Here is a 27,653-nt window from a genome sequence, read left to right as displayed (position 1 = left end):
TTTTTATGGATCAAGAAGTGACCGCATCTGAACAAGAAGGAGATGGGGGGGACCATAAACTCATTAGTTTATTGAGGTGATAAATCAAATCAGAAGTAGCCTCATTTTCTCAGAGACTTGTGGAGTCAGCCTCTGCTGGCCATTAGAAAGAATGCAGGTTTCTGCATTGGCTTTACTTTACAAGCCTAGAGGCTATATCTGCATCTTATCATTTGGTCCAATACAATGTACAAAGATGGACTACGCATTTGTATACAGTACTATTAACTTGTAATACTTACCCTTAATAAGACAAGTACAAACCTGATTTAATATATAAACATGAAGTTTTTCCAAAAGAGAGTTAGGGCCTGTGTCCACTAACTACGTTTTTTTTGCGCCGGTAGTTCAGCGTTTTCAGTGCTTAGCATCCTAAGATCAAAAACACCCTCAGTGTCAGCTGTTTTTTTGTTGCTGCACTCACAGTTAAAAATAGTTAAACTTTTTTTAACACCCCTGCATTTGTCATTGTCACTTCTCTGACCAACCAAAATCAAGAGGGGGCGGGACTTCAGATATCAAATTTGTCAACAACAAAGGCAGAGGAGAAGCTAATCCTTTCGTTTTTTCAAGGGTACAGTTTGCAGGTGTAGAGCTGCTGCTAACGCCAGGACACGATTCTTTTCATTGTTTTTGTTTTCTTTGTATAATTTCCTTGAATGAAAGCAAATATTAAACATACGGAGCAATTTAAAACAGACTTAACTGTCACTACCAAGGGACGCGGTGCCACCAGACAACTTTTGTATCCTAGCAACAGTAAGCGCCGGTGACAAGCACTCTGAAATTGAGGTCATGGGCGCTGCCAGTGAAATTTATTGTAGATTTGAGATTATGATTTAATGTTTTAGGGGATGAACAGACAGGTTTTTCTTTCAATACTGCACGTTGCATAAAATAAATACATATTTGTTTGTTTTCCAATGTAATATATGTCAAAAACTATTCATAACTGATTTTATCATTATGCTCTGTTTACTTTTTACAGTGTGTTTTAAAATAATGGTTGGAAATTTTCAGTGTAACTCAGATTAAATCAGAGGTGTGCAAACTTTGCAAACATACAAGGAATATTATATCACTGTAACTTTACACATACGATCTCTGAGAGCATATTTGTACTTTCTGTCATTCTCTTTCTTTATTTTGCAAATTGTCTCCTTAAAGGAACATAAAACACGAAAAAGCAGACTGAGTGAGTTCTGGAAAAGGTTATACAAAAAAATAAACGCTCAAAACATTTAAACAGTTTAATTTTTATAATTTACATTGTGACAGAGACTCTGTGTTTTCAGACAGCTCTTGTGTCTGCTGTCATTTGAACCAATGACACAAAACACACTAAACACACTGCAAATAAACAAACACAACATTTCAAATATATGCAATAAAATAAATCAGTTACTGGGGTAAGTAATATATTATGGTATATCGTGCAAAGTAGCCTGTACAGGTACATTTTGAACACAAGAAAAACATCAAGCACTCATTCTCCACGCTATAATCTCTTACATCACACACACCAAACATAAACATTCATAGTGCAAGGTCAACGTGTGCAGGAACTCCTTTCCTCTCTCGTCCCACCGACTGAATTAGGTTTGCAGAGACACTAAAACACAAAATATCAACACGATGTGCGGTGATGATGGAGCAGTGGTCGGGATGTGGTTAGCCTAGCCTAGCATAAAGACTGGAAGCAGGGATGAATGTGCACAAACCAACAACTCTAAACTTTTCGTTCGTGTTGTTCTCTCCTGTCAGCCTCACATACAGGCAAGTCATGACCATCATGTGATCTGAGGAGAAGTTGTGCTGCAACTATTTCTTGGCAAACAGAAGAGGAAATGATGAGCACTGTAACTGTGTGCAGCTTTAAGGTGACATTTACACTTTGGTGTGGAGGTATTCATGTGTTCCAGCAGTGCTTCAACAGTCCCAGTGAGGTGAGAGTTCTGTTACTGGTCCAGTTTAGTCACTGGTCTCTCCCGCCCGCTGTCGAACTGGTTGTGTCGTCGCTGTTTCCTTCGGTGCATCGTGGACAGATCTTTGTCAAACACCTCTCCTGATCGCAGAGCCGACACCAGGTCGTCAAACTCACCGCCCTCCTCTTCGTTCGCTCTGGCCTTCCTCGCCTTCTGCTCCCGCTCTTTCTTCAGCTGCAAGTCAAACACATAATAGATCATTTCAAATGAAAGGTTTTCACACGTCGGTCTCTCTATTATCTTAGCATGTCATCTTACCTGTGCCTCCATGAGCGCCCGTCTCTCCTCCTCCTCCTTGCGTCGCGCCATGTTCTGGTTGTCCTGTTTGGCCTCGGAGAACGCTGTGAGGAACGAGTCGAAGATGCCGAAGAACTCGTCCGGCTGCAGGTTGGAAACTTCTCCAAAGTGTTTCAGGGCCTTTTCAAACTTTGAAAGAGAAAAAGGGTCAAGAGGCTCATTTGCTCAGTGCTTGTTAAAGCTTCAGTTGGGAGCATTCGATGCTTTAATGGCTGCAACATGATCCTCCAAAGTCAAAGTCTGTCCACCCAAAGGTTCTTGTTTTTCCACTGACAGGCTTAGATTGTTTTTCTAAGTGTATGACAGCATTACAGAAAGGATCCCTACAGAGATAGACATCGCTCCCTTCAAAGCCACCAGACTCCATTAACAAAAACAGCAACTCCTGTGTTCTGTGAGGTAAAAGGACTGTTTTACTGCTGCCTCGATCGCTGAGTGTTTTTTGTGTTTCTGTGTGACATTAGTGTTTTAAATGGTTAGTTTGGATCCAACACAATATCTGTTTAACACACAATTACACAAACAAACTAATGAATCAAGGCAGCAGTAGACCAGAAACTCCTATGTTCTGGGAGGTAAAATTAGTGTTTTTGTCAATGGAGTCTGGTGGCTTTGAAGTGAGCGACGTTAGGGCTGTTTCTGGTTTCAAAAATCCTCTTCCTCTGTAACAAAAAGGTCTACCTCTGCAGGGATCCTTTCTGTAAGGTTGTCAGACACTTAGAATAACAATCCAAAACTGTCAGTGGAAACAACAAGAACTTTTAGTGGACGTACTTCGATCAGGGGTATCTGCCCTGAAAGATTATGTTGCAGCCATGAAGGCCTGTTTCAAAGCTGCTGATGGAAGCACCTACCAGAGCAATGCCAAAACTGTTTGTACCTATTACTCACACAAAATATGGCCCAGGTTTAAAAATACCAGAATGACCTTTTAAAATCAACAATTGAAAAGGGTAGATTATTAGCTTTTTCCCAACAGTGAGATGAGAGCTTGTCGTCCACTCACCACTTCCTTGGCCTCGCTGAATGACTCCTCTACCTCCGAGAAGCTGAAGGAGGCCACAGTGATGAACTGACTGACCATAGGGACGAACTTATCTGAAGGACCAGAGGACTGAGCCTTCTGGTACTGCAGCTCCTGCAGACCACACAGACAAACATTACATACAGATATATATAGAATATTTTCCATACGTGTATTTTCTTTACAAAAGATTAACAGGTTTATACTTCAAAGATTTTCGATGGACTCTGAGTTTACTCACCGCCTCAACACTCTTTAGACCAGACCTCAGGTTGCCGATGTCCTTCTCCAACTCCGTCATACTGAAGAGACAAAGAAAGACAGTCTTACTCATATTTTGTATATTGATCAAATATTTAATAATTTTTTCTTTTGAACCTTTGGCAAAATGAAACTTGAAACTTTACAGCAACACCGTTTGTGTTTTTAGGCGGAAGTGAAACAAGGCGCTCGGAGGAAAAACAGATTTTGCAGCTGCATCACAGAGACACTGCAAGGGTTTCTTTATGCAAAATAAGTTGTAATTCAAAGTCCTAAATCAGGCTGACAAAGTATGTAAACAACAGTATTTCTGCAGACTTGAATCTGCTTGTTTCAACAGAGTGTGTGTGACTGTTGGTTCTTACTTGACTTTAGCAGCTTCCGGCACGTTCTGCAGCTCTTCACTGAAAGCTGCCACTTTAGGATACTTCTTCTCCAGCACAGTGATCATGTAGTGCAGCAGAGTCACCTGTCTACAAACACACAGCACATATGATCATCGCTGTCGGATTCTTTTCCTACTGTCACAGGTCAGAACTTAATAAAAAGTCTGGTTGTGAGCCGTACTTGTCGGTGCTGGACTTGGTGTCGCCGATCTTGTTGAGACTGGACACTTTAAATCCGTAGGCGTTTCCTCGTTGTCCTTTGTTCATGTAGTTTCCGAAGGCCAGGACGACCTCGAGGAGCTGACGCAGAGTCCGACTCTGAACAACCTCCTGAGACGCCACAGTCAGAGCTGAAACGCCAGAGACGAGGAGCGAACACCATCAGCAAAGACATATCTCACATTTAACATCTAATGCAGCTTTCCCTCGAACATTGACTTTCATCTTTTTATTCAGTGTGAGCTTCTTTACAATACAAAGAATTACCTCTGATTTTAGGTTTGACTTCAGCCACTCGTTCAGCAAACTTCTTCTTGAAGTAGAGAGACTGGAGTCTCTGCTGGTAGTGGTTGATGCTGGAGGAAGACAGAAAACAGTTCGCTGAGGAGTCAGAGGGAAGCTGAAGCAGCAGGAAGAGATTATTTTATGGAACTAAAAAACTATTTATGTATCAAACGTTCACCCAAAAGAGGTCATGCAGGCTACATGAGATGCCATGTTGGCAGGTATATGAGGGGCGTGTGTTCAGGAGTTGTTTTCGGGCTCATACCTGCTCATGTCGTACAGGAAGCGATCTGCTTTGGCCATTCGATCCAGCTCATGTTTGTGTTCTTCCAACAGCTCGATGTCGCTCTTCTCAGGAACAAACTTCAGCAGCTTCACGCACACACAAACACACACAACCATCATAAGTGTACATATCATTTGTACGGAGGCTCGCCTCAGCTCAGCGTGGAAAAAACAGTTTAAAAACCATGCCCACTTATAAACCATGTGCTCGGGTTGCAGCAGTTCAAGTCGTAGTGCTCCTGTACTCTGATCTTTACGGTTTTCAAACATCCAATATTTGTGAAAATGAACGACGTAGTTCAGTACAGGACGTCTCTGACTGCAGTTACAGTAGATTTTAAGTTACACACTTGTACTTTGAAATTACTTCAAGTCTTAACTTGAGGTTGCAAAAGAAAATCACAACTGTGTTTCTCATAAAGTCAGTTACACTAAAAAGCCTGGGAGCAGGTTCAGTGTGTGTTCAGACTGTGTCGTGTTTGCTGCACCTGCTCCAGCATGTCTTTAGGTAAATCTTCCTGCTCGTCCATCGTCTGGATGGCGTGACGGATCTCCTCGTTGCTCAGCTTCAGCCTGAAATTTAGAAAACATCCTTTATTACATTATAATAAGAAATAATATAGAATATATGGAGACTTTGAATACAGACTATTACTCATGTCCCATTATTCTACATGTATGTGCGTGTCCCGAACATATGTGAAGGAGTTACTGTAAACGTAGTCACATTCAGCGATTTAACTTCCTTTTGCTGGACATAATGTGTGGACACAGCCCAAACACACCCACACACACACACACACACACACACACACACACACACACACACGGACCGTGACAGCAGGATGTTACAGTTCTGAGCCCGGCGGCCGTCGATCACTGACAGCTCCTTCACCTTCTTAGCAAAAGAATCATCCTCAGCGTCTTTCTGTTGAAACGTTGAAGAAAGGAGACGATGTACTGATGAGATATTCTGTATTTCTATCACAGAGAAATAATCAAACAGAATCTGGAGGCGTGTCAGAGACGAGTGCTTTTATTACCTGTGGTTTCTGGTACGCTGAGAAGATCCTCTGTAACTCCTCCAGGTCCAGAACTTTAAACACCTTCAGGTCGTCGATGTCTTTCCACACGGTTCCTTCGACTTTGTTCTGAAACAAACAGTAAAGCAGATCGTCAACGTAACCTAACTTTAATTATATGTGGCAGGATGCCCAGGTGGGACAAATCTTCTGTGTCTGTGTGGAGAGAGCAGGAGCGTCACGCTGGATGTTTTTTGACCGTGGTTAGAAATTTTGTTATTTTTTGGTATCATAACAGAAACCTTTTCGAATGTCAAATAAACGGAAAGTGAATTCAACAGATCCGCGAGTGTCATAACTTATTTAAATGGATGACAGTGGACACGCATCAAATAAGCAACGAGATAAGCTCCTTCTGTCTGAAGTGACACTTTGCCACTACAAAAGGAGAATAAAACTAATATTAGCAGCTGCTGCAGCGCTGGCTTCACTGAGCCTGAGAGCAACGAGGACAGGTGCTGCAAGATGACCCGCCAATCAAACAGAGCAGAGAGTCTTCTTTCAATTAACTGGCGTTTATTCTGAACCAGCTGAAGGATTGTGATGGTGTTAGATCCAAACGAACCGTAAGTTTAGTTTTCTGTTGCACCCCGACTTTTGGACATTAAATGCATCTTCTAGTTTTTTAGATTTTTTACGATGATTTAAGATATTTTGAGTTTTTATTTAAGAATACTTTTCTGTTCTGGGTCTCGTCCCCGACAAGTTGCCCATATTATAAAAATCTAAAACTAACAAACCAACATTAAAAACTAATAAAAACAAGGTCAAAGTCAAAACGAAATAGAAATTAAAAGTCAGGAAAAATTCAACAATATTATAAACTTGTTTTTTTCATACGTCAGCTGAAGGAACCTTTTAGCTCCTTGTTAAAGTTCCTGGGCCTTCAGCGTACTCTGGGTGGAAACGTGACGACAGTAGCAGCAGCTCTGCAGTAGTAACTGTAGTATTGTGTGTATGTGAAGTATAACAGTGTAGTATAGTCGTGTATTAACAGCAGCAGTAGCAGCAGCTACATTAGCAGTGTCAGTGTACCTCGGGCAGTTTGCTCCAGTTGAAGGACTTCAGCGGGTTCGATGGTCGAGGAATATTCTTCCTTGGTGCAGCTCCTAGAGGAGCTCCTGGAGGAGGAGGAGGAGGAGGAGGAGCAAACGGAGCCATACCAAAAGCTGGAGGGCCTCCTGGAGGAGGAGGAGGAGGTGGAGGAGGAGGCGGAGAAGAAATGGTGGACGGGACAGAACCAGGAGGAACTAAACCACCAGAGGACACAGGAGGACCACCGGGAACGCTGGAGCTCTAACAGGAGAACATGTAAAGTTTAGATTGATGCCGTGTGTGAAACTGATCGATGACATCACAGATATATTCACGTGTGGTCGGTGAACGTACGGCGCTGAGCTGCTGCAGACGGGCCGACAGCTCTGCCACTTCCTGTTTGGCTCTCTTGTGCTCGTTGCTCTCTCGCTCCAGCTTGTCCTTCATCTTGCTCAGCGTCGCCATCATGTCTTCCTTCTCTTTGTTCTTGGCCTCACACTCTCGCTCCTTCTTCTCAAAGCGCTGCTGCAGGTTATGATGCTCTGCAGGGACGAGAAGGAGAGGCTGAAGCTTCATGATGGCAGCTATGTTTGTGATGATGTGTGAAAGAGCAGAGGCAGAAACTGCAAACAAAGTCACTCTCTGCGTCTTCTCTACCAACCATTGGTTCTGGGTTTTATCGCATGACCCGAAAGTACTCATCATAGTTCTGGCATTTTGTGTTTGTCACAGTGAAATTGGCAAAGCAGTTACTTTTAAATGTGTTATTGGGATTGTTTTAAATCAACCTTTTGGACAAGTTAATCTGCCGGATGGAAACCCCGAGGTAAACAAGTGTTTACCTCTTAGTGTTTGTGTTTGGAACATGAATAAATAACAAAAACAAATAAATAAAGAACAAGGTTTGCCTGGTGAAAGAGTTTTACCAGGGTACTTCTTTTTGCATTTGTTGTTGTAATTCTCTTGTCAGCCACTAGAGGCTGAGGCGCACCACAACCCTCATGTTCTAAATAGGACTGAAGGCGTTCATGCTTTGGTCCCCTTTAAGGTGACTTTTATTGTTTTCCATGCCCTCCTAACACAGCTTCATACTGTATATTTGATACACATTACGTACCCTGTATATTTATATTACATCTACAGACTAAACTAAACAGACTGTCCTCGTCATAAACAAACAGACAAACAAAAGAGAAAAAAACATCTTGTATCAGAAACTGTTTTCCTCTCTTCCCTTCAGAGCCTCCAAACAGTGAAGAACATTCAAACTGATCAGTTTTAGACAGTATCAATATCTGTTTGCACATGTAAGTAAGTAAAGTGTATTTGGTGTACTGTAGCACCTTTCACAGAGAAAGTGCTTCACAAAATATTAACATATTAATAATGACAATGATAATAAAAATGGACCAAAAACACAGAAGAAGCAAAATTGCATCCGATAATCAAAAGTCAGTTTAAAAGCTGCTTAAACTGCAGAGTGTATGTGCACAGGAAGAGTGTTCTCCAATGTCGGAGCCACAAGTTTAAAGGCACCATCACCTTTAGACCCTGGTCAGAAGACCTGAGCGACGCAGCAGGTGAGAGATACACGCAGGTGCCTGATCATGCAGGGCTCTATAGATAAAAACAGGTGCACATACATATGTTTGTGTTTTTACCTTTTCTCATTTTATCTGCTTGTTCTTTCCATTTCTTCACCTCGTCCTCCTTCACGAGCCTGAAGACACAAACACACACATGTTATTAATAACACTATTAATAACACTACTATTACTGTGCTATATAAGTACAGTACACATCTGTTATTTGTAACTCTGTGCTGCAGATTGACTGGACAAGTCGTAAGAAAAAAAATCTGTAAATTATTTTAGGTAGGAGAGGTCCATACGCCTGTGGCCTCTTGACCTCTTGACCTCTGCTGACACATCTGTTTTTTATTACCTGAAATGTATGCTTTAAGTTTTTTTTCTTATCAAAATGTTCAAAACTTCAAAGTTATTTGACTGTATAACAGCAGAAGGACACATTATGTTAGAGCGCTGTATGCTTGTGTTCAATCATTCAAATGAATCCAGATCATCAGAACTTAAAGCTTCTCGTCTGAACAGGAAATGTTACTATAAACTTCATCTTAGAGAGCATTCATCTGTTGGAGCTGCTCGATTCTCATCGTTACTAAAGTCTGTTGAAGTAAAAGTTATAAATCTGTGAACTCACATGCGAACCACGTTTTTCACGTTGAAGTCCTCCAGCGGAGCCACGTCGGGGTTTTCACCTTTATCAGTCTGCAGAACGAGCTGCTGGATGATCCGGTCCAACAGAACCCAGTACTGCAGAGTGCTGTTGCTCTGCTTGTCTGCACACAGACAGACAGACAGACAGACAGACAGACAGACAGAGAGAGTAAACAGAGGGAACGTGGAGTATTTCATGTCATCTGTAAAGCAGCGGACAGACGGTGAGTCTTACAGGGCATCATGAGACAGTGGTGCAGAGCCGACAGGAGGTGAGGATACGCTGCAGTGTGCTTCAGCTTCTTCCTGATCAGCTCAAACATCTGACTCGCACTCTTGGTCTCTATGTGGACCTGAAGAAACATACACCAGAAGACATTGATCATCAGGTTTATAACATCATGTACAACGATACGCAGTGTGCGCTCGTGTTATTTTGATTTCCAAGAATCCATAAAATGCTGTTCAGTTTGTGGCTGAAGACAAATGATGTTCATCCTTCAAAGGTCGTTTCTGTACTTTAAAACCTGGAAGCCTTTCTTTTGCATATTTTAGGGGCTAAATGACCCAAAAATATAAAACATTCAAAGAGTTGTGGAATTGGTTCAGAGGTTTCCTTCGGCCAGCAGCTGTGACATGACGTGTCCCGGCTGCTGCAATCTCACCTTTTTGGAAAATGTGCCCGATCAGGACCACGCCCCCCTCACTAACTCACCTGTGTCTCGTTAGCTCTCACACCTGTGCCTCCCTAATGCAATTACCTGTGCGTGCACGTATAAGCATGCCTAACCCCTCTCCTCTCTCCTCTCTCCTCTCTCAGCACATGAACCACCAGGTGATGCTGAATCAGACGTGCATCACGACGTGCCCCCACTTAGAGTTTCAACCCCCCGGTTCCTAAAGGCTCCAGCTTACCTGAGCCCATCTGAGCCCGTCTCATCCCAAGTGATGTCGACCCTTCAGCATACTCCAAATAAACTATTTTATACTGTACAATGGCGTGGTCTTGTTAATGAGCTGTTTGTTATTAACGATAAATCCTTAAGAGCGTGTGTCTCAGCTGGTTAACTGATCTAAAGGGTGTCATGTACAGAACACTTTGAGTATTGGAGCGTCTGTGTGGTTTAAAGAACTTACAGCATCAAACTGTTTGGACATCAGAAGCTCGTCTTCGTTCCTCAACATCTCAAAGAAGTCCAGATGTCTGCAAACAACAACACACAACATCAGAGAGTGATTTAAAATCAAAACATGTCACAGAACTGTTGTTTCAAAGTTTTGTTTTCTCCACGACACATTGCTGATGTGTGTAAATGCAGACGTACCGGTCCAGGGTGGCGTTTTCATGGGAGTGCAGTTTGTCGATGACCGGCTGGATACCCAACATCAGAAACTCATAACGCAGGTGGATCCTGAACTCCAGGCTGGTCTGAAAACACGAGGAGCATAAATTATAGTGAACTGAAATAATACATGTTGGGAGAAAGTACAGACGGAGACGGACGGAGACGGGTAAAATAAAAGATGAAGAGACGGACATGATGCAACTTAAAGACATTTTACTGATAGAGCAGCTGCACCAGAGTCTGAGTCTTTTTTTCTTAATAGTTGTTTCAATCCCTCAGAATGTAAAGATGTGAGTAAGATGATTTTCAGTCATCAACAACTCAGAAAAATCAAGACAACAAGACTGTAAGTGGCCCTGACCTTTGGGTCGAACACGGTAAAGAAGAAAGTTACAGTAAGATAAAGTTACACTAAATGTTTATGTCCCTTTTTAAGACCCTTTTCAAAAAGTATTTTGTTTGCTGTTAATAAAAAAAATCCAACAAAACATCCCTCAAGTGTCCGGACAGAAGGCATTCTGGGAAATTTGGGAGAACAGTTGAGGGCTAGCGGGTAACATTATATTTTTTATGTCAGCAAACCTCATGAAAAAAACCAAATGAACGACTGGCAACCACTCAGAACAAATAAGAGACATTTCCAGAGAGACAAACGCAACCCTCCGCTCACCTCCCCCGCTCCCTTGCTGAGCACAGCGTTGATGAAGGACATGATGGCCGTCTTCAGGTTCACTTCGTCTCTGTATCGGCCGGTCGATCGGTCCAAGTCTGTCACCAGAGTCTGCACGCAGGACAGGAAACGTCCAAGTTATATCATTATAAAACATAACAGTACCTGTTTGTCTTCCTTTTGATGCTATGAGACATGAATTCGGCTTCAATATAAGATAATCCGTGTTTAAGATGAACCCATACCTGATCTGCCAGGTTGATTTATCGTCATCTTAAGAGAGAGAGAACGTTCTTTCTGTTCTGTAACAATCTGATGTTTACGACCTTTACAGGATGATTCAGGACCTTTACTCTCTCTGACTGACTTTAAGACAAACGTTACATATTTGGCTTAACTGAGGCTCTGAGAAGACAAATTGTTCATCTTGTCCAGCTCATTTATTGTTGTACCCTCTTGGAGTTGAGTCGAGTGATGAGGAGAAAGGTGATGATCCAAATAAATGAGCCATCATTAAAATGCCCTGGATTGGGTGTGGTTACCACATCCAGTGTCATGTATTTATAATCATCAATTTGCAGATTATTGTGTCCTGTTTTTTTCTTTTGTTTATATTTATTCCCCTTAAATGCAGACAAACCATTTTAATACACAGTAAACATTCTTATTAACTATGAACTCAGAACAACCCGTTGCCTCCACACGTAAACAAAGAAAGCTGACCTGAAAGCGCGTTCTCTCCGCAGCAAACGTCTGGTAGTGCAGCATCGCTTCCAGAACTTTCCTGTGACCTCCTGGAACCAAACATACAGCGCCGAGGATCTCCAACACTGCAATCTGAGGAGAGGAGGAGGGTGGATGACAAGAGAGAAAGGGAAACGACTTCATGGGATGAAATCATTTAAAGGAAACAGCAACCTCATGAAAACCAAAACTGAAACTTTGTCTTGATTGTTCAGCACATCATCCTCATCAGCATCACTTCTCCTCTCTGATATGATCTGGTCCTTTAAACTTAAACCTTCGACGCCCCGTCTGTGCAGAAATGTGTTTAGATGTGAGAGGGATCAGGCAGCAGGTTGGTAACGCTCTCCCGTTCCTTGTGTACCTTGGTCTTGATGTTTTCCGTGGCGAGGCTCTGTGCGATGATGTTGATGCTCTCGCAGTGACCCAGCACGTGAGCTCGGCCCTGAGAGTTGTTCATCAGAGCTTTGATGCAGCCGATCAGAGACGTGTGGACCTGAGACTCGGTGGTCTCGTAGTCCATCGTCTTGAGGAAATTCAGGAGACAAGACAGGCCGTCCAACTCGATGAACCGTGTCACAAACCTGGATGCATCATTGAGAGAGGCAGGTTAATGTTATTCTCACCGTTATCAGGACAACATGAGTGTTAGCGCTGGGACCGTACCTCATCGGCTGAGTCCTGAGTGCCGTCTTTAGTCCATCTACGATCTTATGTCGTCCCTGCTCCTCCTCTTCTGCCAGCGTCAGCAGAGTCCTCCTCTGTGAGAGGATGAACAGAATAATACCTTGTTTACACTGTAGGACAGGTGCACTTTGTGATATCAGCTAATATTAAAGACAAATTTCAGTCGTTTTAAACCTGGGCCTTATTTTTACATCTTTGGGGTCTAAAGGACGTATAAGTGCAGAAAGTTTTAGAATTGCTCTGGTAGATTGACTCCTGCCAGCAGCCACAAAACAGGCTGCAATGGCTGCAACGTCTGCAGATCTTTGGGGCCAAATGGACCGATCACAGTCCGTCCACTAAAAGTTCTTGTTGTTTCCACTGACAGGCTCAGATTGTTATTCTAAGTGTGTGACAACATGACAGAAAGGATCCCTACAGAGATAGACCTTTTTGTTACAGAGGAAGATGATTGTTTTAACCACAAACAGACGTTACATCGCTCTCTGCAGACACACCAGACTCCATTGATAAAATCATCATCAAATCATTTCATCTCTTTAAAAAAACAGGCGGTTGGCTGCCTCATCGGTTTCGTTTTTTGTGTTATTATCTGTTACACAAATATTATGTTGGTTCCAGATTAACCAAGTAAACATTAGAGTCTTAGAATAACACAAACTAAATAAACAGTCGAGGCAGCAAGTAGAGCAGCAGCACCTGTGTTCTGCCAGGTAAAATGATTTTTTGAATGGAGTCTGGTGTGTTTAAGTTGCAGCAAGCTCCTGCGCTCTTCTGACTGATAGTTTAGAAGGTACGAGGGAAGCATACCTAAGATAGACTTGTATATAAGAAGACGCCAGTGTTTCACTCTACATGTGGACAAAGCAAACCATCCAACCCAACACGTGCGTACAGCAAACAGTGATGAGTGAGGGCTTTAAAGTTAGTGATGAACCTCAGTGCTCCATGATACACAGGGTCCAGAGCACGTAAGCTTTGGGAAGAGGCGTGCATGTATAAAACAGCACCATCGTCCAGCACAGACATAAAAGTGGCAGCAACCAGTTTTTTTTTAGACTCGAAAGAAAGGCAGGATTTGATTTTAAGTTTAATCTTTTCATCAACTGCTGAATATGTGGTGTAAGAGAGAGATTCATCAATTACAGAGATATTTACATTGAGACACAGACTCAGTAAGCCCTCTGTGTGCCCTGGAAAGTAGAGAGTGAGGGAGGGTTAAGTGACTTTAGTTTTATCTGCATTTCATCTGTAATAAATATAAATGTAAAAGACTGTGTGAACATCAGGATGAAAACACGGAGAGTCACTCACAGCTGCCATGGACCTGAGCTGGTCGATGTAATACTCTGGCCAGCTGGTCGCTCCTTTGTTCTCCTCTGCCTCCTGAAATACACAGAATATATATGCAGACACACACGGGTCAGAGTCCTGGATAGACTTTCATACATGCAGTCAAAATAGAGAAAATTAATTCTATTAATTAATTAATCTTATTTAAACACATCACACATCAGCCCCTGCAGTGAGTTTCACCTAGGTGTATGAAATTTGGTGGACATGTGCGTCATTTCCAGACCAACAAAAAAGTCTCTTGGAGCGATATCCTAAAGCCGACAGGAAGTCAGCCATTTTGAATTAACTGTGCAAATAGAGCTTTTCGTTGTGGCTGTTATGAACAGGTATAAACACCTCACCTCAGAGGGATGCAGTGTTTGACCTCTGAATGTGACATCTACACAGAAGTGGCTGCTGGAGTTTCTTACCATTTTCTTACTACAGTAGATCTGCCATTTCTTCTCTGCTGGCAGAGCAAACATGGCGGCTCTGTGCTCCTCTGTCAGGTCCAGTTCATCCTGAGACGGAAAGAAGGAAAGAAGTGAGGAAGAGAACAAAAAGCTGTTGAATATGTCTGCGTGGTGCGGTACTCACCACCAGCTCGGCGAACCTGGAGTCCAGCTCCTGAGGGGGCGGCATGGGCAGGGTGGACTCCAGCATGGCCACAGTGTTAACGTTGTCGTGAACGTAGGTGATCTCTGGTGGGTCACTTCCATTGAAGCAGCAGGAAAACAGCGAGGCCAGGCTACGCCCCTCTGGCTGCTTCGCCCGGGACGCCATTATTACTGCGATGAGTGTTGACTGAGGAAAAACAAAAAGGACCAATCAGCAATCAGCCAAAGTGGGTTGAAAACATCGGCATCGAATATCTGCAAAAATGTAATATTGTGCATCCAGCTCAACTCAAAAGGGAGATTCTGTCTTTCCCAGTCCAGACAGAAACTGTGGAAAAGACTTGATTGACTCAGACTGTTGAAGCTTCAAATCAACTTCTTATACATTTTATTTTTAATAAATATTTGCACGTCAGTCTTCTGTAGGATCTTTTACTGGCCAGTTTGAAGGAGGAATGATGTACGTAACAAAAATAAGTTTCAGCGTTCATGAGAAAATGTGAAGTCATCCTTTGAACATGCAAAGTTATGAAACAAAGAAAACATGGCACACATTTTGATCCATCAACAGCCGATGTAGCAGAGACTATTTTTGAGTTGACGTCATCACACGTATGCTCTCTGTTTGTTTGGCTCCACCGGCTCAGGCTGGATTTAGAGAAAAGAAGATGTGCTGCAACTTTCATGTACGTCAAACAACAGTTTTACAGTGACGCTGATTTTAAGACATTTATTTTTTACATTTTGCACTTGAATTGCTGCATCGGTACAGTGACGTAGGATTGGATTTAGGGTAAGGATTTAGTCCCCATAAAATAATCCATCAAACAGCATCAATATAAGCCATCAAATATTAGACTGGAAGCCGCTGTGAGGAACTTCCAGTTTGTGTGGATTTTGGCGCCCCCTGTGGACTAAGTATGTAGTGTGTAGTCCCATTTAGAGCTCTGGTAATCTGGATTTGGTCATTCTTAAAAGTCTGGATCAGGTTGATCCAATCCAGTTTTACTCTGAAAAACTAGGATAAAAGGAAAGATGGATTATCTCATCCTGGCTTTCTTAGTCCGGATCATTCTTATCCGGACTAAACCTTTTGAACAACCAGGCCCTGACGGTCAGTGTGAGAACTGATCAACAGTCAGGAAAAGGTCTTGTGAAAATCTGCAGGAAGTCTTGTCGCGGTTGCAGCCGAGCCATAAGTAAAGTTAGAAGGAGGTTTAATGTCGAGGTGAAGGCAAAGATTAAGTTCATGAACAAATTTTTTGGTCCTGATTTTGCGAGCTTTCCAAAAAGTGATGGGACGAGCAAAAACACACGTCTGACACACAAGGGAAGGGAACCCAGAGAGTACTGACTGTGCCGTTAGAGCAAAGCATCCACCAAATAACAGCACTCGAATTTATGATTAATATCTATATGTAATAATATAATGCAATCACACATCATCAAACACAGCCTGTTAAATACGTCCTGTCTTTAACATGCAATTCATTAAATGGGCATTAGTGTTTATTTGCTTACACACGCACTAACAGCTGCACTCTTGTCTCTTATCCATCAACAGCAACACAATCAAACACACACACACACACACACACACACACACACACACACATTCATCAGGGTGTGATTAACAAGCCTGGACTGGGTCGGCTCTTGTTCACCCAGCTGAGTCATGAGGTGCGGCTCGAACACTTCAGTCCTTCACATCGTTCATGGAGGTTTTGATTTATGGAAACACGTTGGTATGTCGCAGCACAGACACAGTTTCAGTCCACATACTGAAGTCCTGATGGTGCACATTGTTCTGGAGCAGGAACACAGAAATCTGTTCTTTGCTTTAAATAAATGTGTTCTTGTATCCTGATTTCAAAGCTCACGCTCAGCCTGATTAAGCCGTAACCTGCAGAAGTGCCCTGAGCCACTGTGCGTGTGTTTAGCTGCTCTGCAATTAGTGTTGGTGTCTCGGTGCAAGAACATGTTCAACAAAAGTTACTGAATTTATTGCAATGCAAAAAAAATAAGCACAGAAAATCTACCCAGAGACTTTGAGACTGACAATCAGCATCCAGGTTTTAGCTAACCGGCTGTAGCAGCTAACTACAAGCTAGCATAAAGCACAGTATAACATTTTGGCACAGTTTAATAAACCAGGAACACGAGATAATAGCGTTCAATAAGAAGTGGAGACTGTGTCTGTGTTCAGTGGACAGGGGGACAAAAACAGGGTGCTGCCCTCTGTCACTCTTCATTGCTCATCATTGTCCTCCAAACATTGTTAGGTGCCGTCAGACTACGACCGGAGATATACTTGCTTGAACGTTGTTGTTCACATACCATACTTGTGTATGCACTACGCATGTTACTGGAGGAGACCTCTAGAGGGCACACCAGAGCTCAGGCTGAATGCATCTACTGTATGTCCGGGACAAACAGGTCGACACTCGAGGAGGTTACTATGATGTTCATTCTGAATTCTCAGTGGCCCGGTGACTGACCCCGACTGACCCCGATTCCTCAGCCAGCTCAGGCGACTGATGACCGGTGGACAGAACACTCCGTCTGCACCGTCCCCGCTCCGTCTCTCCAACATGTTCCTCCGTGCACGGACGTAACGCTCCCGGACTTGTTCCCATTTAGTTTTGCAGGTTTCCACGTTGACTTCTACAACAGAACTTATCTGTCTGCAGCTGTTTGACAGGCATGTTTGTCTCTGTGCAGCGGAACGACACATCGTACACATGTGGATCATTGTGGACTTGGTATATTAGCTCATATTCAGAACTTTCTGCCATTGTTGTCCCTGCTGCTGTGTTGACCCTGTCACATCCCCTCTGCCTCTACACTGCCCCTTCTGCTCATGTGCATTAGATGAATAACTTTCACTGATATCTGACGATTGAAACTCGAGATCAAACTCACTGAATTTAATGAAAACATTTTCCGTTTTCAGGTCACTGGGTCATTTTGCAAAGCAAGGCAAGAAAAGGTTTGAATCTAAATGTTAAAGCATGATGGAGTTCAGTATCTGGTCACACTTTAAATGGGAATTTTACTTGATTTTCCAACATTTAATTATTATTTAATTTAACATTATTAATTATTAATTATCAGAGAGGCAACAAGAGAGTAAAAAAACTCCTGCAGTTGTTACAATCATTTGATGAAGTTGGTGTCCCAGAAGGACTACAGTACAGGATATCACGGCTTGGATTTATAGTCTTTGTTTATATTGCAAACTAACTACAAAACTACGCGACAATAAGAGCAAATGGTGTCCCAAAATATGAATGCAGAGGATGTTCTGGACGAGGAGACATCTTACACTGCTTTTGATGACTGGATATTTAGATATATTTATTCCTGCCAGAGTAAACGGCCATAACAGCGGACCAAAGCTGCGGCTGCTTGCATGCAATGCATCCTGGTACATGTAGTGCCAGCTTTCTCTCAGTAAAGCCTGCACCGATTAGTTTATTGCTTCAATTGACAACATTCACCTTCAACACTGATTAAACATCCACAAAAAACGTTATCAGAATTAATATCAATATCTTTAACTCTTGATGTGCAAAACTGCGAATGCTAACTCTTTAACACGATGCTGACATGTATGCATCCGATAGAATCCCACTAATAATAAGAGTTTGAACAGATATATTTGGTTCCTGATGCACCTGCAGCGTATCCTCTCTCCTGTCAGGCAGCAGACGTTCCCTGCAGTAGAAAGCAGGTTTGTGTTGAGGTGGGACTGGACTGACAGGCGGTTCAGGAGCAGCAGGACGGTTATTTAAAGTATTCTGACTTCACAGACGGAAACTTTTCTGTTGCTATCAGCAACATTCATCAAACTGGGAGGATTTCAGATCTGATTTCAGGCTGAAGGAAATAATGCATGAAACTGTGGCTCAGGAGTTTTTTGTTCTCATTGTTTGTCCTGAAAAATGTCTCAAATGTTTCCCATTAAAGGCACATAGAGACGTACCTTCAGCTGATCTACACCTACCTCATACAAAACTAAAGAGACATTTTGGTCTAAAACAGGATCCTTAAACTTTATTAACAAGGGGAAATTATGTCATTAACTGGTGTTCAAGTTTTTCTTCCCTACGTAGCTGTGAGATTGTTATAATCATCTTAGTCCACTGTTTAACAGGATCACATTGATTGTGCATCAATGTTTCTATGCATCTAAAATATATTGTAGATGTTTTGTGAATAATTTTTTACTACTTTACTAGCAGATGAATCTGCACGCTCATGTGTTCCTGTCTCTGGTTGGTGCGTCTTGTCTGCCTCTCGTTCAGACACATTTAGCAAATCTGACTCAGGTCACGTCAGTAAAAACTGTTTATATCATTTGATGACTGCTGCTGATGTGGTTCTTTCTGAATCTCCTATTATGTCAGTATTAAACAAACCGGACAGTATTTGTGGTTATGCACATGCAGATGAAATGTTCGCTACTGAATCATGTCATGTTCATCATGCTGAACAAGAGGCCAAAGGAATAGGATGTTGGAACTAGCCACCTAGCCTAGCAGCCTACCTGTACGAGACACATTTCTTTTAAATGATCAATCAGTCGTAGCCTTCAGAGGCTTTTTAGTGCGTGCCCGTTCACTACTCCTGTTCGAAAAAGAACATTCTTTTCTCGTCTTTGTGACCGCTCAAAAGGTGCTTTTCCACCAAAAGTACCAGAAACTTTTAGTTCCAGGAACCTTAAGTCCCGGGAAGATTATGAAGATGCAGTACAAGTATCTGCACTACACCGCCGGTCCAGTAGGTGGCAGTAATGCACCTTTGAGCTTGTTTGCCAACCGCCATTAAAACTCAAAGAAAAAGAAGGTCTCATCATTTGTGCAACACTACAGTTAGCCTGTTAGCATGGAGGAGATTCAGCTTGTGCTTTATTGCATTGCAAATGGATTCATTGAGCACGAAAGCTCGCGCCTCCTACTTCCTGTTGGCACACACACCCTGCTGCTTTTACACTACATGTCACATTCACACAATGATGACAGGCTGCCACATAAAGTGTCAATCAGTCATCACATTCATACCCGCTGGCTAAGCTACAGGGAGCAACTTGGGGTTCAGAAAAACGCTGCAAATCCAGTCCCCGCAATGGAAGTGCTCCAGGCCTGTAGAGGGCGCTATGTGTAATGGGTTTATTATTGATTGATTATTGTAACATCAGACGCTGCTGGAGCGGAGTGTCTCTTTGTTCATGTAGCACTGTCTGCTGTGCAAAAACACAACTTCATAACATGAGCAAAGACATCACAGCTTCTGTTGAGAGATACAGGGACAGGACAGGGAAGACAGAAGCGTGGTGGTTTTCTGACGACTCTGAACTCCCGCTGGTCTGAAGCTTCTGTGCTAGTTTGAGGAGTGAACACAAACACACCCCGGTGCTTTGAGCCAGACGCCGGGCAGAGTCAGCTGGTAGTACATCTAGCTGCACGGCTAAATTAGATCCATAGCTAATGGAAGCATCACTTAGCTCTTGCTCTTAGCTGTTACAGTGGGCGCCCCCTACAGGCCTGGAGCACTTCTGTTGTGTGTTTCTGAATTTGCCTGTTTCCTCTGATGGAAACCGTTTGGGTCGTCGCAGCGTGATTACCCGTCGGCCAGCGTAGAATAATATATATAGAATAATATAAAATTGCATTTTTCTGTCAAGGAATCACATCGCTTCATTTTGTAGGGATGGAATGACAGACGCTGCCTCCTGCAACTAATTATGCTTTAAAAATAAATAAATAAATACACTGACGTTCAGTTCAGTGGTGAGTATACTCCCTAAACACGGGATTAAATCTCCACCTACTAGAGGGAGCTGAGGTGGAGAGTGTGGACTCCTACAAATACCTCGGGCTGTGTCTGGACAACAAACTGGACTGGTCAACACACACCAGCCACCTGTACGGGAAGACACAAGGCAGGATGTACTTCCTAAGGAGACTGCGGTCTTTTAACATCTGCAGCAAACTGCTGCGGATGTTTTACCAGTCTGTGGTTGCCAGTGTCCTCTTTTACACTGTAGTGTGCTGGGGAGGCAGCACATCCAAGAAGGACACATCCAGACTGGATAAACTGATCAGGCGAGCCGGCTCTGTGATCGGCATGAAGCTGGACCCTCTGGTGACGGTGGCAGAGACAAGGACACTAAACAAACTGTTGGACATTATGGACAATGCCAGCCACCCTCTGCACACCGTCATCAGCAACCAGAGGAGCCTGTTCAGTGAGAGACTGCTCCTTCCAAAGTGCAGGACTAACCGACTGAAGAACTCCTTTGTCCCTCATGCCATCAGGCTGTACAACTCCTCACTTAGGGGGAGGAGGTAACAGGGACAGACTCTCTCACAAGCGGTAGCCACTAATTCAGCTCACAAAGTTAATAGTAGTTAACTTCTCTTATTCAATAGTAATATTTATTTATTTCTCAAAGGGTCATATGTGCAATAAAAATCTGTCAATGTGCAATAATCTCTCACCACAGTGCAATAACCTAATTTAGTTTAATCGAACTAAATACCAGGTCAATTACCCACTGTTTACTTGTACATTTTCTAAGAGTGTATATTTTATATATTTTGTTATCCAATTTTGTACTTTTTTATATATATATATATATATATATATCGATAGATATATATATTTTGATCTTTATTTTTTACCCTCTGTGTGCTGATTCTTTCCTATTGTATTGTACTGTATAAGCTGCTGGAGACTGAATTTCCCAGAGGGAGTCATCCCAAAGGGATCAATAAAGTTGAGTCTAAGTCTAAGTCTAAGTCTAAATCACAGTACACCGTTCCCTCATGGCTGTCAATAGGAAAAGGTCAGGGGTCGACACAGTCAGTCACTTCCAAAACAAATTAAACCAAAGTGTCTTTTTTTATGGACCAAAGTGTTGACGGATCGACTCTCTGACCTGTTGACATCATTGTTCTCAGTTTAAGCTCCTCGAACATTAAAACACAAATAAATAAAAGTGTTAAAACTCTAAAAGCTGATGTTTGACAGTTTACTGTCTCTGTCTCTGTCTCTTTAATGTGCTTTACATAACAGCACGTCGATGTTTGCTGCAGGACTCTAATAATGATCAGCGCTATGCATGTGTGTGTGTGTAGATCAATGACAGGCTTATAATGCATACTGATGCTCAGACGAACCAGAGTTCGCAGGGTTTAATCGATACGTATCGATCGCTGACGGGAAAGCGTGTTTTCTCTTCCACACAGAGGTCAAAGGTCAGTGTCAACAGCACAGCAGCTGGAGGGAATTCACTCACTCAGGGACGAGTCAGTCGGTTAATGTTTGATGGAGGCTGTTTTTACCAACGTGAATGCAAACCGAAACTCTTTCTGTAGTTTCCGTCTCCTCATGAAATTAAACAAGAATAAAAATCTGATTATTGAATGTATTGACCTGATGTAACCACCTGAGGATTCACCTGAGCCATGCCTGTGGTCCTCAGTCTTTAAGGTTAAACCTACAGTTGTTATGCTTTTTGTCGCTGCCAACAAATCCGATTAAATACCAAACAACCAACAACATCTGAGTCAGTCTCCTGATACTGTTAGACTTCCTGTTCTTTGACTCTCAGCCCTGAGTTCATTGGCCCCTGTCGGAGATGTTAACCTAGAAAAAATAAATAAACAAACATGTAGTTTCACTTCAGGTTCCGATTGTTTCACAGTTTGGTATCTGAGAAATTTCAAATGGCAAGGACGGTGCCAAAATGGTCAACTTGTAGATTCCGCCTGAACATGGCTTCACTAAAACCTCTCTAACTCTGCTCTGCTTCACTTTACTGGCACCAGTCTTGGCACAGGCAATGTTCAGATGTTGTTCTGTGGATTTCCATAGATCCATGGTCTGCATGCAGCCGCATCATTTCAAAGAGGATATTCACCATAAAAGTGTCTGCGTTTTGTTAGACTGAAAAAAGTATGTTACGTTCCATCTTTATTTACTCTGGAACAGTAACGTCTACACTGATCCTCTGCAGAAATCTTTATAATGATAACAAGACTGTTCATATAGACCTTGTAGTTGCAGAGATATACTGCACATTTTCGAGCGAGAGGCCTCGGGATGAAGAGGTTAAAACGACTCAAACAGGAAGAGATATTGTTTCTATGGGACGTTTTTCATCCAGATGTTGGATTAAGTAAAAGACAAATGTAATCTGGGCGGGGCTTCTGGTTCAGGAAGTTAAGTCTCCCATTTTATTTCCTTCTTTATACTCTAAATGTTGTGTTACATAGAAACACAGGGCGACGTTAGATTTATGTTTTCAATGACCTCAACTTTGTTGTTTTCTGAAAAAAAAAATCATGCTTAATTTGTTATTCTGGCGTGAAAGATCAAAATACTTCAATTCCCATGAGACTTAGCGGTCAGTTAAATGGAAAGATGCCACAGAGACAAAGTTGCTGAATCCAAAGTGTATCCTAAATCTAAAGGTGTTTGTTTTCATCTTCAGCTTCCACCTACCGGATCACAGTTGGATAACTCTTTCTTAATGCATCTTGGGAGTTGTAGTAAACCTCTAGAGTTTGAAATTTTATCACAGAACTGATTTTTTTTGACAGTTGTTCACCTGTGTTAATGATTAATCTGAAGGAGTGTCCTGCTGTAGAAGTGCCGCCCACTTTTTAACACCTTGAAACAGCTGCAAATGACTGATTTGAACGTGGCGTTGCATGTCTAAAGTTAACCCAACCCACTATGGTACATATTTTATAATCATTAGAGTCCACACCTCCCCGATCTTTCCTTGAGTGCCAAAAGTTAATATCTACATCTAATAGGCAGATTTATATGTAATTATCACACAGATAAAAAGGAAAACAGAAACATCTGAGGTCAGACATGGAAATATGAATATGTGTATACTGGTCTTTTTAATGTAAATACTGAGAAATATCTACCTCATGTAAATAAGCCATCTGTTACATAATTACATCTTTTTTTATATCATGTATATTTCAGCATCGTTGCACTGTTGTCTTTCGTAGGCTTGTAGATACTAGTTTAATATTTAATGTTTAAGTGTACATAATTCCTTGTATGTGGCCAATAAAGCTGGTTCTGATTCTGATGTCACTCAACTCACTTCACTAACCTACAGTCCACAAGAGGGGTTCATTTTAGGACTTATCAGGTTAAACACCACTCGATTTAATCAGTCAGCTCACGTTCTTTGGATGAACGACCGTGAAGGGCCATGTGGATAAAATCAAATTAAGAAAATAGTTCTTAATCTGATCGTGGCGCCTGCAGCATTTTGTCACTCCAAACTCGTCTAATACAGCGTCTTAGTCAGCGGCCATACACCTCAAAATCTGCCAGGTACGTTCGATCATCAGTGTGCACTCGCAGGACAAATTAGATTAGATAAATATGCATGCAAGCTTGCAGAGAAACATTTCACATTTTATAACTTTTAGATGTGCAAAAAAAAAGAAAAAGTCTTTGGTTTTATGAGGCAGCAGACAACCAGGTGAGGTTTCACAAAACATGAAATAACTAACATAAAAAAGTGAACACACATTTACTCTGTAACTAACTTACCTTACCTTACCTTACCTTAAGAGGTACACGCAGGAATGAAACCTCTGTCTGTTGGACAAAAGTCCTGCGCTTGTTTGACGGCTACATAAAAAGGAAGACCCTTACCTACGGAAGCCCAAAGCATTACATTTAATTTACTCCCGAGATAACGAGTCATTTCAGTTGTTTTCTCAAGATAACAACGCTGCACCTCCATAATGTCAGATGATCATAGCTCGTATCATCAGAACTGACCTCATCAGTGTGTGCGATGGCAGCGTGGCATGTCCTGCTCTGTAACATCACAGTGAGCAGCCTGTTGTTCTGTTGCAACAGAAAATTATCCCGTCATCACGAGAAAACCAGCTTTGTTATCTCCAGATAACAACGAGATAAATAAGTCGAGATCTCGAGAAAACAACTGAAATTACTCGTTATCACAGAGAGTCAATAAAATGTATGGTTGCATGTCCACTTAGGGCTTCCGTACCAGCTGTGAAGCTGTAAAACTTTTGTTTTCAGGTACTTTTACCCTTAACAGGGTTTTAATAAAAAAGTCAATTATATTTTCTCTTCATTCTCAAATGCCAAGTATTTGCCCTTTTCCCCCAAAGGCGTTGTTTTCTTCCTCTTGGTAATTCATGTACCAACAGGAATTCATCAGTCAGTCAGATCTAACAACGTTATTCATCTTACCACAGCTTTTACACAAAACTGAGAAGAAACAAATGAATTACACGAAAGAGCTGAAATATGAAAGAGGATAAATCAGTGTGTCAGGAAGGAGAGAAGCTGCTGAGCATTTAGTTCTCACTATTGTAAGTTATGTCAGAGGGTTAACATGATTGAAACACTTTAACATAACGAGTGCCTGAAGGCAACACACAGTAATTGCAACAACCAGAAAAGGCAAAATACTGACACACAAACTGACAGCAGGGGGTTGTCCTGGGGGGGATAAGGACCCCTCCTGTCATCATACTCTACATGAAGTGTGAGCTTCTTGTGTTTCTTACCTTTGTGATTCACGTCGTCTAAGTGATGCAGTGAGAGGCCATGTTGAGCTCCATCAGAGTGTGTCACAGAAGTCAGGTGTCAGAAGAACATCTGCAGCAGAGATCGTTCACTCTGCTGTCAGTGTAGCTCCAAATCCAACGTCATCCCGACATCACAACAGCTTTCTACCCTGAATCTCTCCTGAAGACATATTTTTAGATCCAAAGCGGAATATGAAAGAAGGGAACGAAAGTTGGTGTTAAGATTTAGTTTCTCTGACAAAGATTTCACTTCTTCTTCTTAAAGGCGACCACAGTTAAATCCCTCTATGGCACTTTCTAAAGTTCAAACAGAGTCCTCATTCATAATCCACGAGAGAGAGAGAGAGGAGTCCCAATGAGCTGCTTCAGAAAAAACTCTCCTCAAAGTTTGTCCAAAAATGTAAAAATGTAAATCCTCTCTTCAGAGCTTCAGGTGTCCAAACCTCATCTGTTGTTATGTTTCTGCCTCGGTCTTCTTCTTCCTTTTTGCTCTGTGAAATGATCAATGGAGCCGATCAGTGTGTCTCTGTGTGTGTGTCAGAGAGACTGACAGACGAGCCTGTGTGAGGGTGTTCAGTATGAGGAGAGAGCAGAACACACACTACTGCATTCCTGGTGGAGGCAGGCACACCCAGACCTCACCCACTGCTTTAGGTGTGTGTGTGTGTGTGTGTGTGTGTGTGTGTGGACATGTAGTAATAACCGTGCAGCCTGGGTCTGTTCATATATTCTTACATTTTTTTAGTCATTACACCAGTAGTTTAATTAAAATCCCCCGACAAAGCTTGAAGGTGTCCCCCAAGGTTCAGTTTTAGGTCCACACTTCTTTTCTATCTTTATTTAAATAAACTTCTGCGTCTATTTTTATTGATCTTTCCGAGGTCTTCGACAGAGTTGACCACCTGACACTGAAAAAACAGCAGCTTTTCGTGTTAAATTTGTTGGCACTTCCTCCAGTGCTTAAAGCGTTACATCAGGTGTCCCCCAAGGTTCTGTTTTGGGTCCTCTATTCTTTGTTAAAAAACTGGATCAAAATGTTTTCAATGCAGAGTTTTATCTTATGCTGACGATACTCTCATTCACTGCTGTGATGCCCCGGTTGCCTCACTTGAGCATTTGCAGACTGCCTTTGTTAAAGAGTTTTTAAAATAATTATAAGAAAAAGAAGAGGAAAAGAAAGCATGAATGCCAAAATCAATAAAGGATTCTATTTCTTGAAATTATAAAAAGAAACTGTGATTATTCTGACTGTAGATCACACATGTACACACGCTCTAAAAAAAGCTAACTGGTTAAACTCTGCAGAGATGGTTCATGTTGTTATTGTTCTGTCGTATGGTGTTAACAAGGAAACTCAATGTTGCAGACCAAAAGAAAACAATCCAACAGATTGTTTGTTTTGTGGATTTTGACGGCCTACAGTCAGACAAGGTGAGCCTCATGCAGCTCCACCCTCCTGAGGGAGGACACTCTGGGTGTTTCCGTCCTGATAATCAAACGTCCCCTTACAGGTTCATTTCATCACGGTGACACGTCTGCCTCTCAGGTGACTAACATCCTCGACACTCCAGCTTTTTGAGCAGAAAGACGTTACTGATGACGCACGGTGTCTCTGCTGTCAAGAAAGAAAAACACCTGATGACTGATGTTACCTGACAATTATCATGTCGGCCTGTGAGAGGTAATGTACAGACAACAACAACTCCGACTCTGTCAGGGTGACGAGGAAAATGACTCCAAGCTATTCAGAAACAACACATGAAGGAGAAACTAAAATACAGTCTGTCAGTGAAAAGATGTAAGTTTGTCCTTTTTAAGGAAATGCAAATGTGTTGCCTTGATGAACATACGTAAAAAAACAGTTGTTATATCTTAAATACGTCTGAGAGAGGATGTTCAATTACCAAGCTCACAGACTCGATGTTAAGGGATAGTTCAGGTTTTTTGAAGCGGGGTTGTAAGAAGTCCTTATCAATAGTAAGTGTACTACATACAGTAGATAACAGTCAGCACGGCCTCTGTTAGGAGAAGCTGGTTAGCTTAGCACCGCTGCAGACGAGAAACACGTACTTTAGCAACTTAGTGCCAACAAACAAAAAACATTTCAGTTTAAGTGTGTTATAGTTTTAAATATCTCCATCCATCCATCCGTCCATTTTCTTCCGCTTATCCGGGGTCGGGTCACAGTGGCAGCAAGCTAAGCAAGTTAGCCCAGACGTCTCTCTCCCTAGCAACATTTTCCAGCTCCTCCTGGGTGATACCAAGGCCTTCCCAGGCCAGGTGGGATCTATAACCCGAGTTCTGTGTGTACCCCGGGGTCTACTCCCAGTTGGACGTGCCCATAAAACCTCCACAGGGAGGCGCCCAGATGCCGGAGTAGCTCCAAGCTCCCCTCTGGATGTCTGAGCTCCTTACTCGCCACCCAGCAGAGGAAACTCATTTCAGCCTCTTGACTGGTAAATCTAACGTTTTGCCTTCAGGCTCAGCTCCCTCTTCATCACGACGGTTTGGC

At 42.3% G+C, this 27,653-nt stretch overlaps 1 protein-coding gene across 1 annotated transcript; it reads right to left on the bottom strand.

Moving 5' to 3' along the window:
• Nucleotides 1-1,184: 1,184 nt before the first annotated feature.
• Nucleotides 1,185-25,672, bottom strand: daam1a (dishevelled associated activator of morphogenesis 1a). The gene is made up of 26 exons (XM_069661231.1): nt 25,121-25,672; nt 14,515-14,721; nt 14,349-14,438; nt 13,897-13,968; nt 12,562-12,656; nt 12,260-12,479; nt 11,875-11,988; nt 11,152-11,262; nt 10,461-10,564; nt 10,273-10,339; nt 9,371-9,488; nt 9,119-9,257; nt 8,560-8,618; nt 7,253-7,440; nt 6,899-7,159; nt 5,825-5,932; nt 5,615-5,709; nt 5,270-5,354; nt 4,762-4,868; nt 4,479-4,567; nt 4,174-4,342; nt 3,972-4,079; nt 3,587-3,647; nt 3,328-3,459; nt 2,283-2,450; nt 1,185-2,198 (listed from the first exon to the last, which is right to left on the bottom strand). The coding sequence occupies exons 2-26, from the start codon at nt 14,698-14,700 to the stop codon at nt 1,998-2,000; spliced, it is 3,147 nt and encodes a 1,048-aa protein (XP_069517332.1). The 5' UTR covers nt 14,701-14,721; nt 25,121-25,672; the 3' UTR covers nt 1,185-1,997.
• Between the last annotated feature and the right edge of the window lie 1,981 nt (nt 25,673-27,653).

Source organism: Semicossyphus pulcher, unplaced genomic scaffold (assembly GCF_022749685.1).
Source record: "Semicossyphus pulcher isolate SPU_LCO1_2020_fin unplaced genomic scaffold, fSemPul1.0.p SCAF_14, whole genome shotgun sequence".
NCBI lineage: Eukaryota > Metazoa > Chordata > Actinopteri > Labriformes > Labridae > Semicossyphus > Semicossyphus pulcher.
Note: the sequence above shows the minus strand (reverse complement) of the source record. Positions and strands in the feature narration are given on the sequence as shown.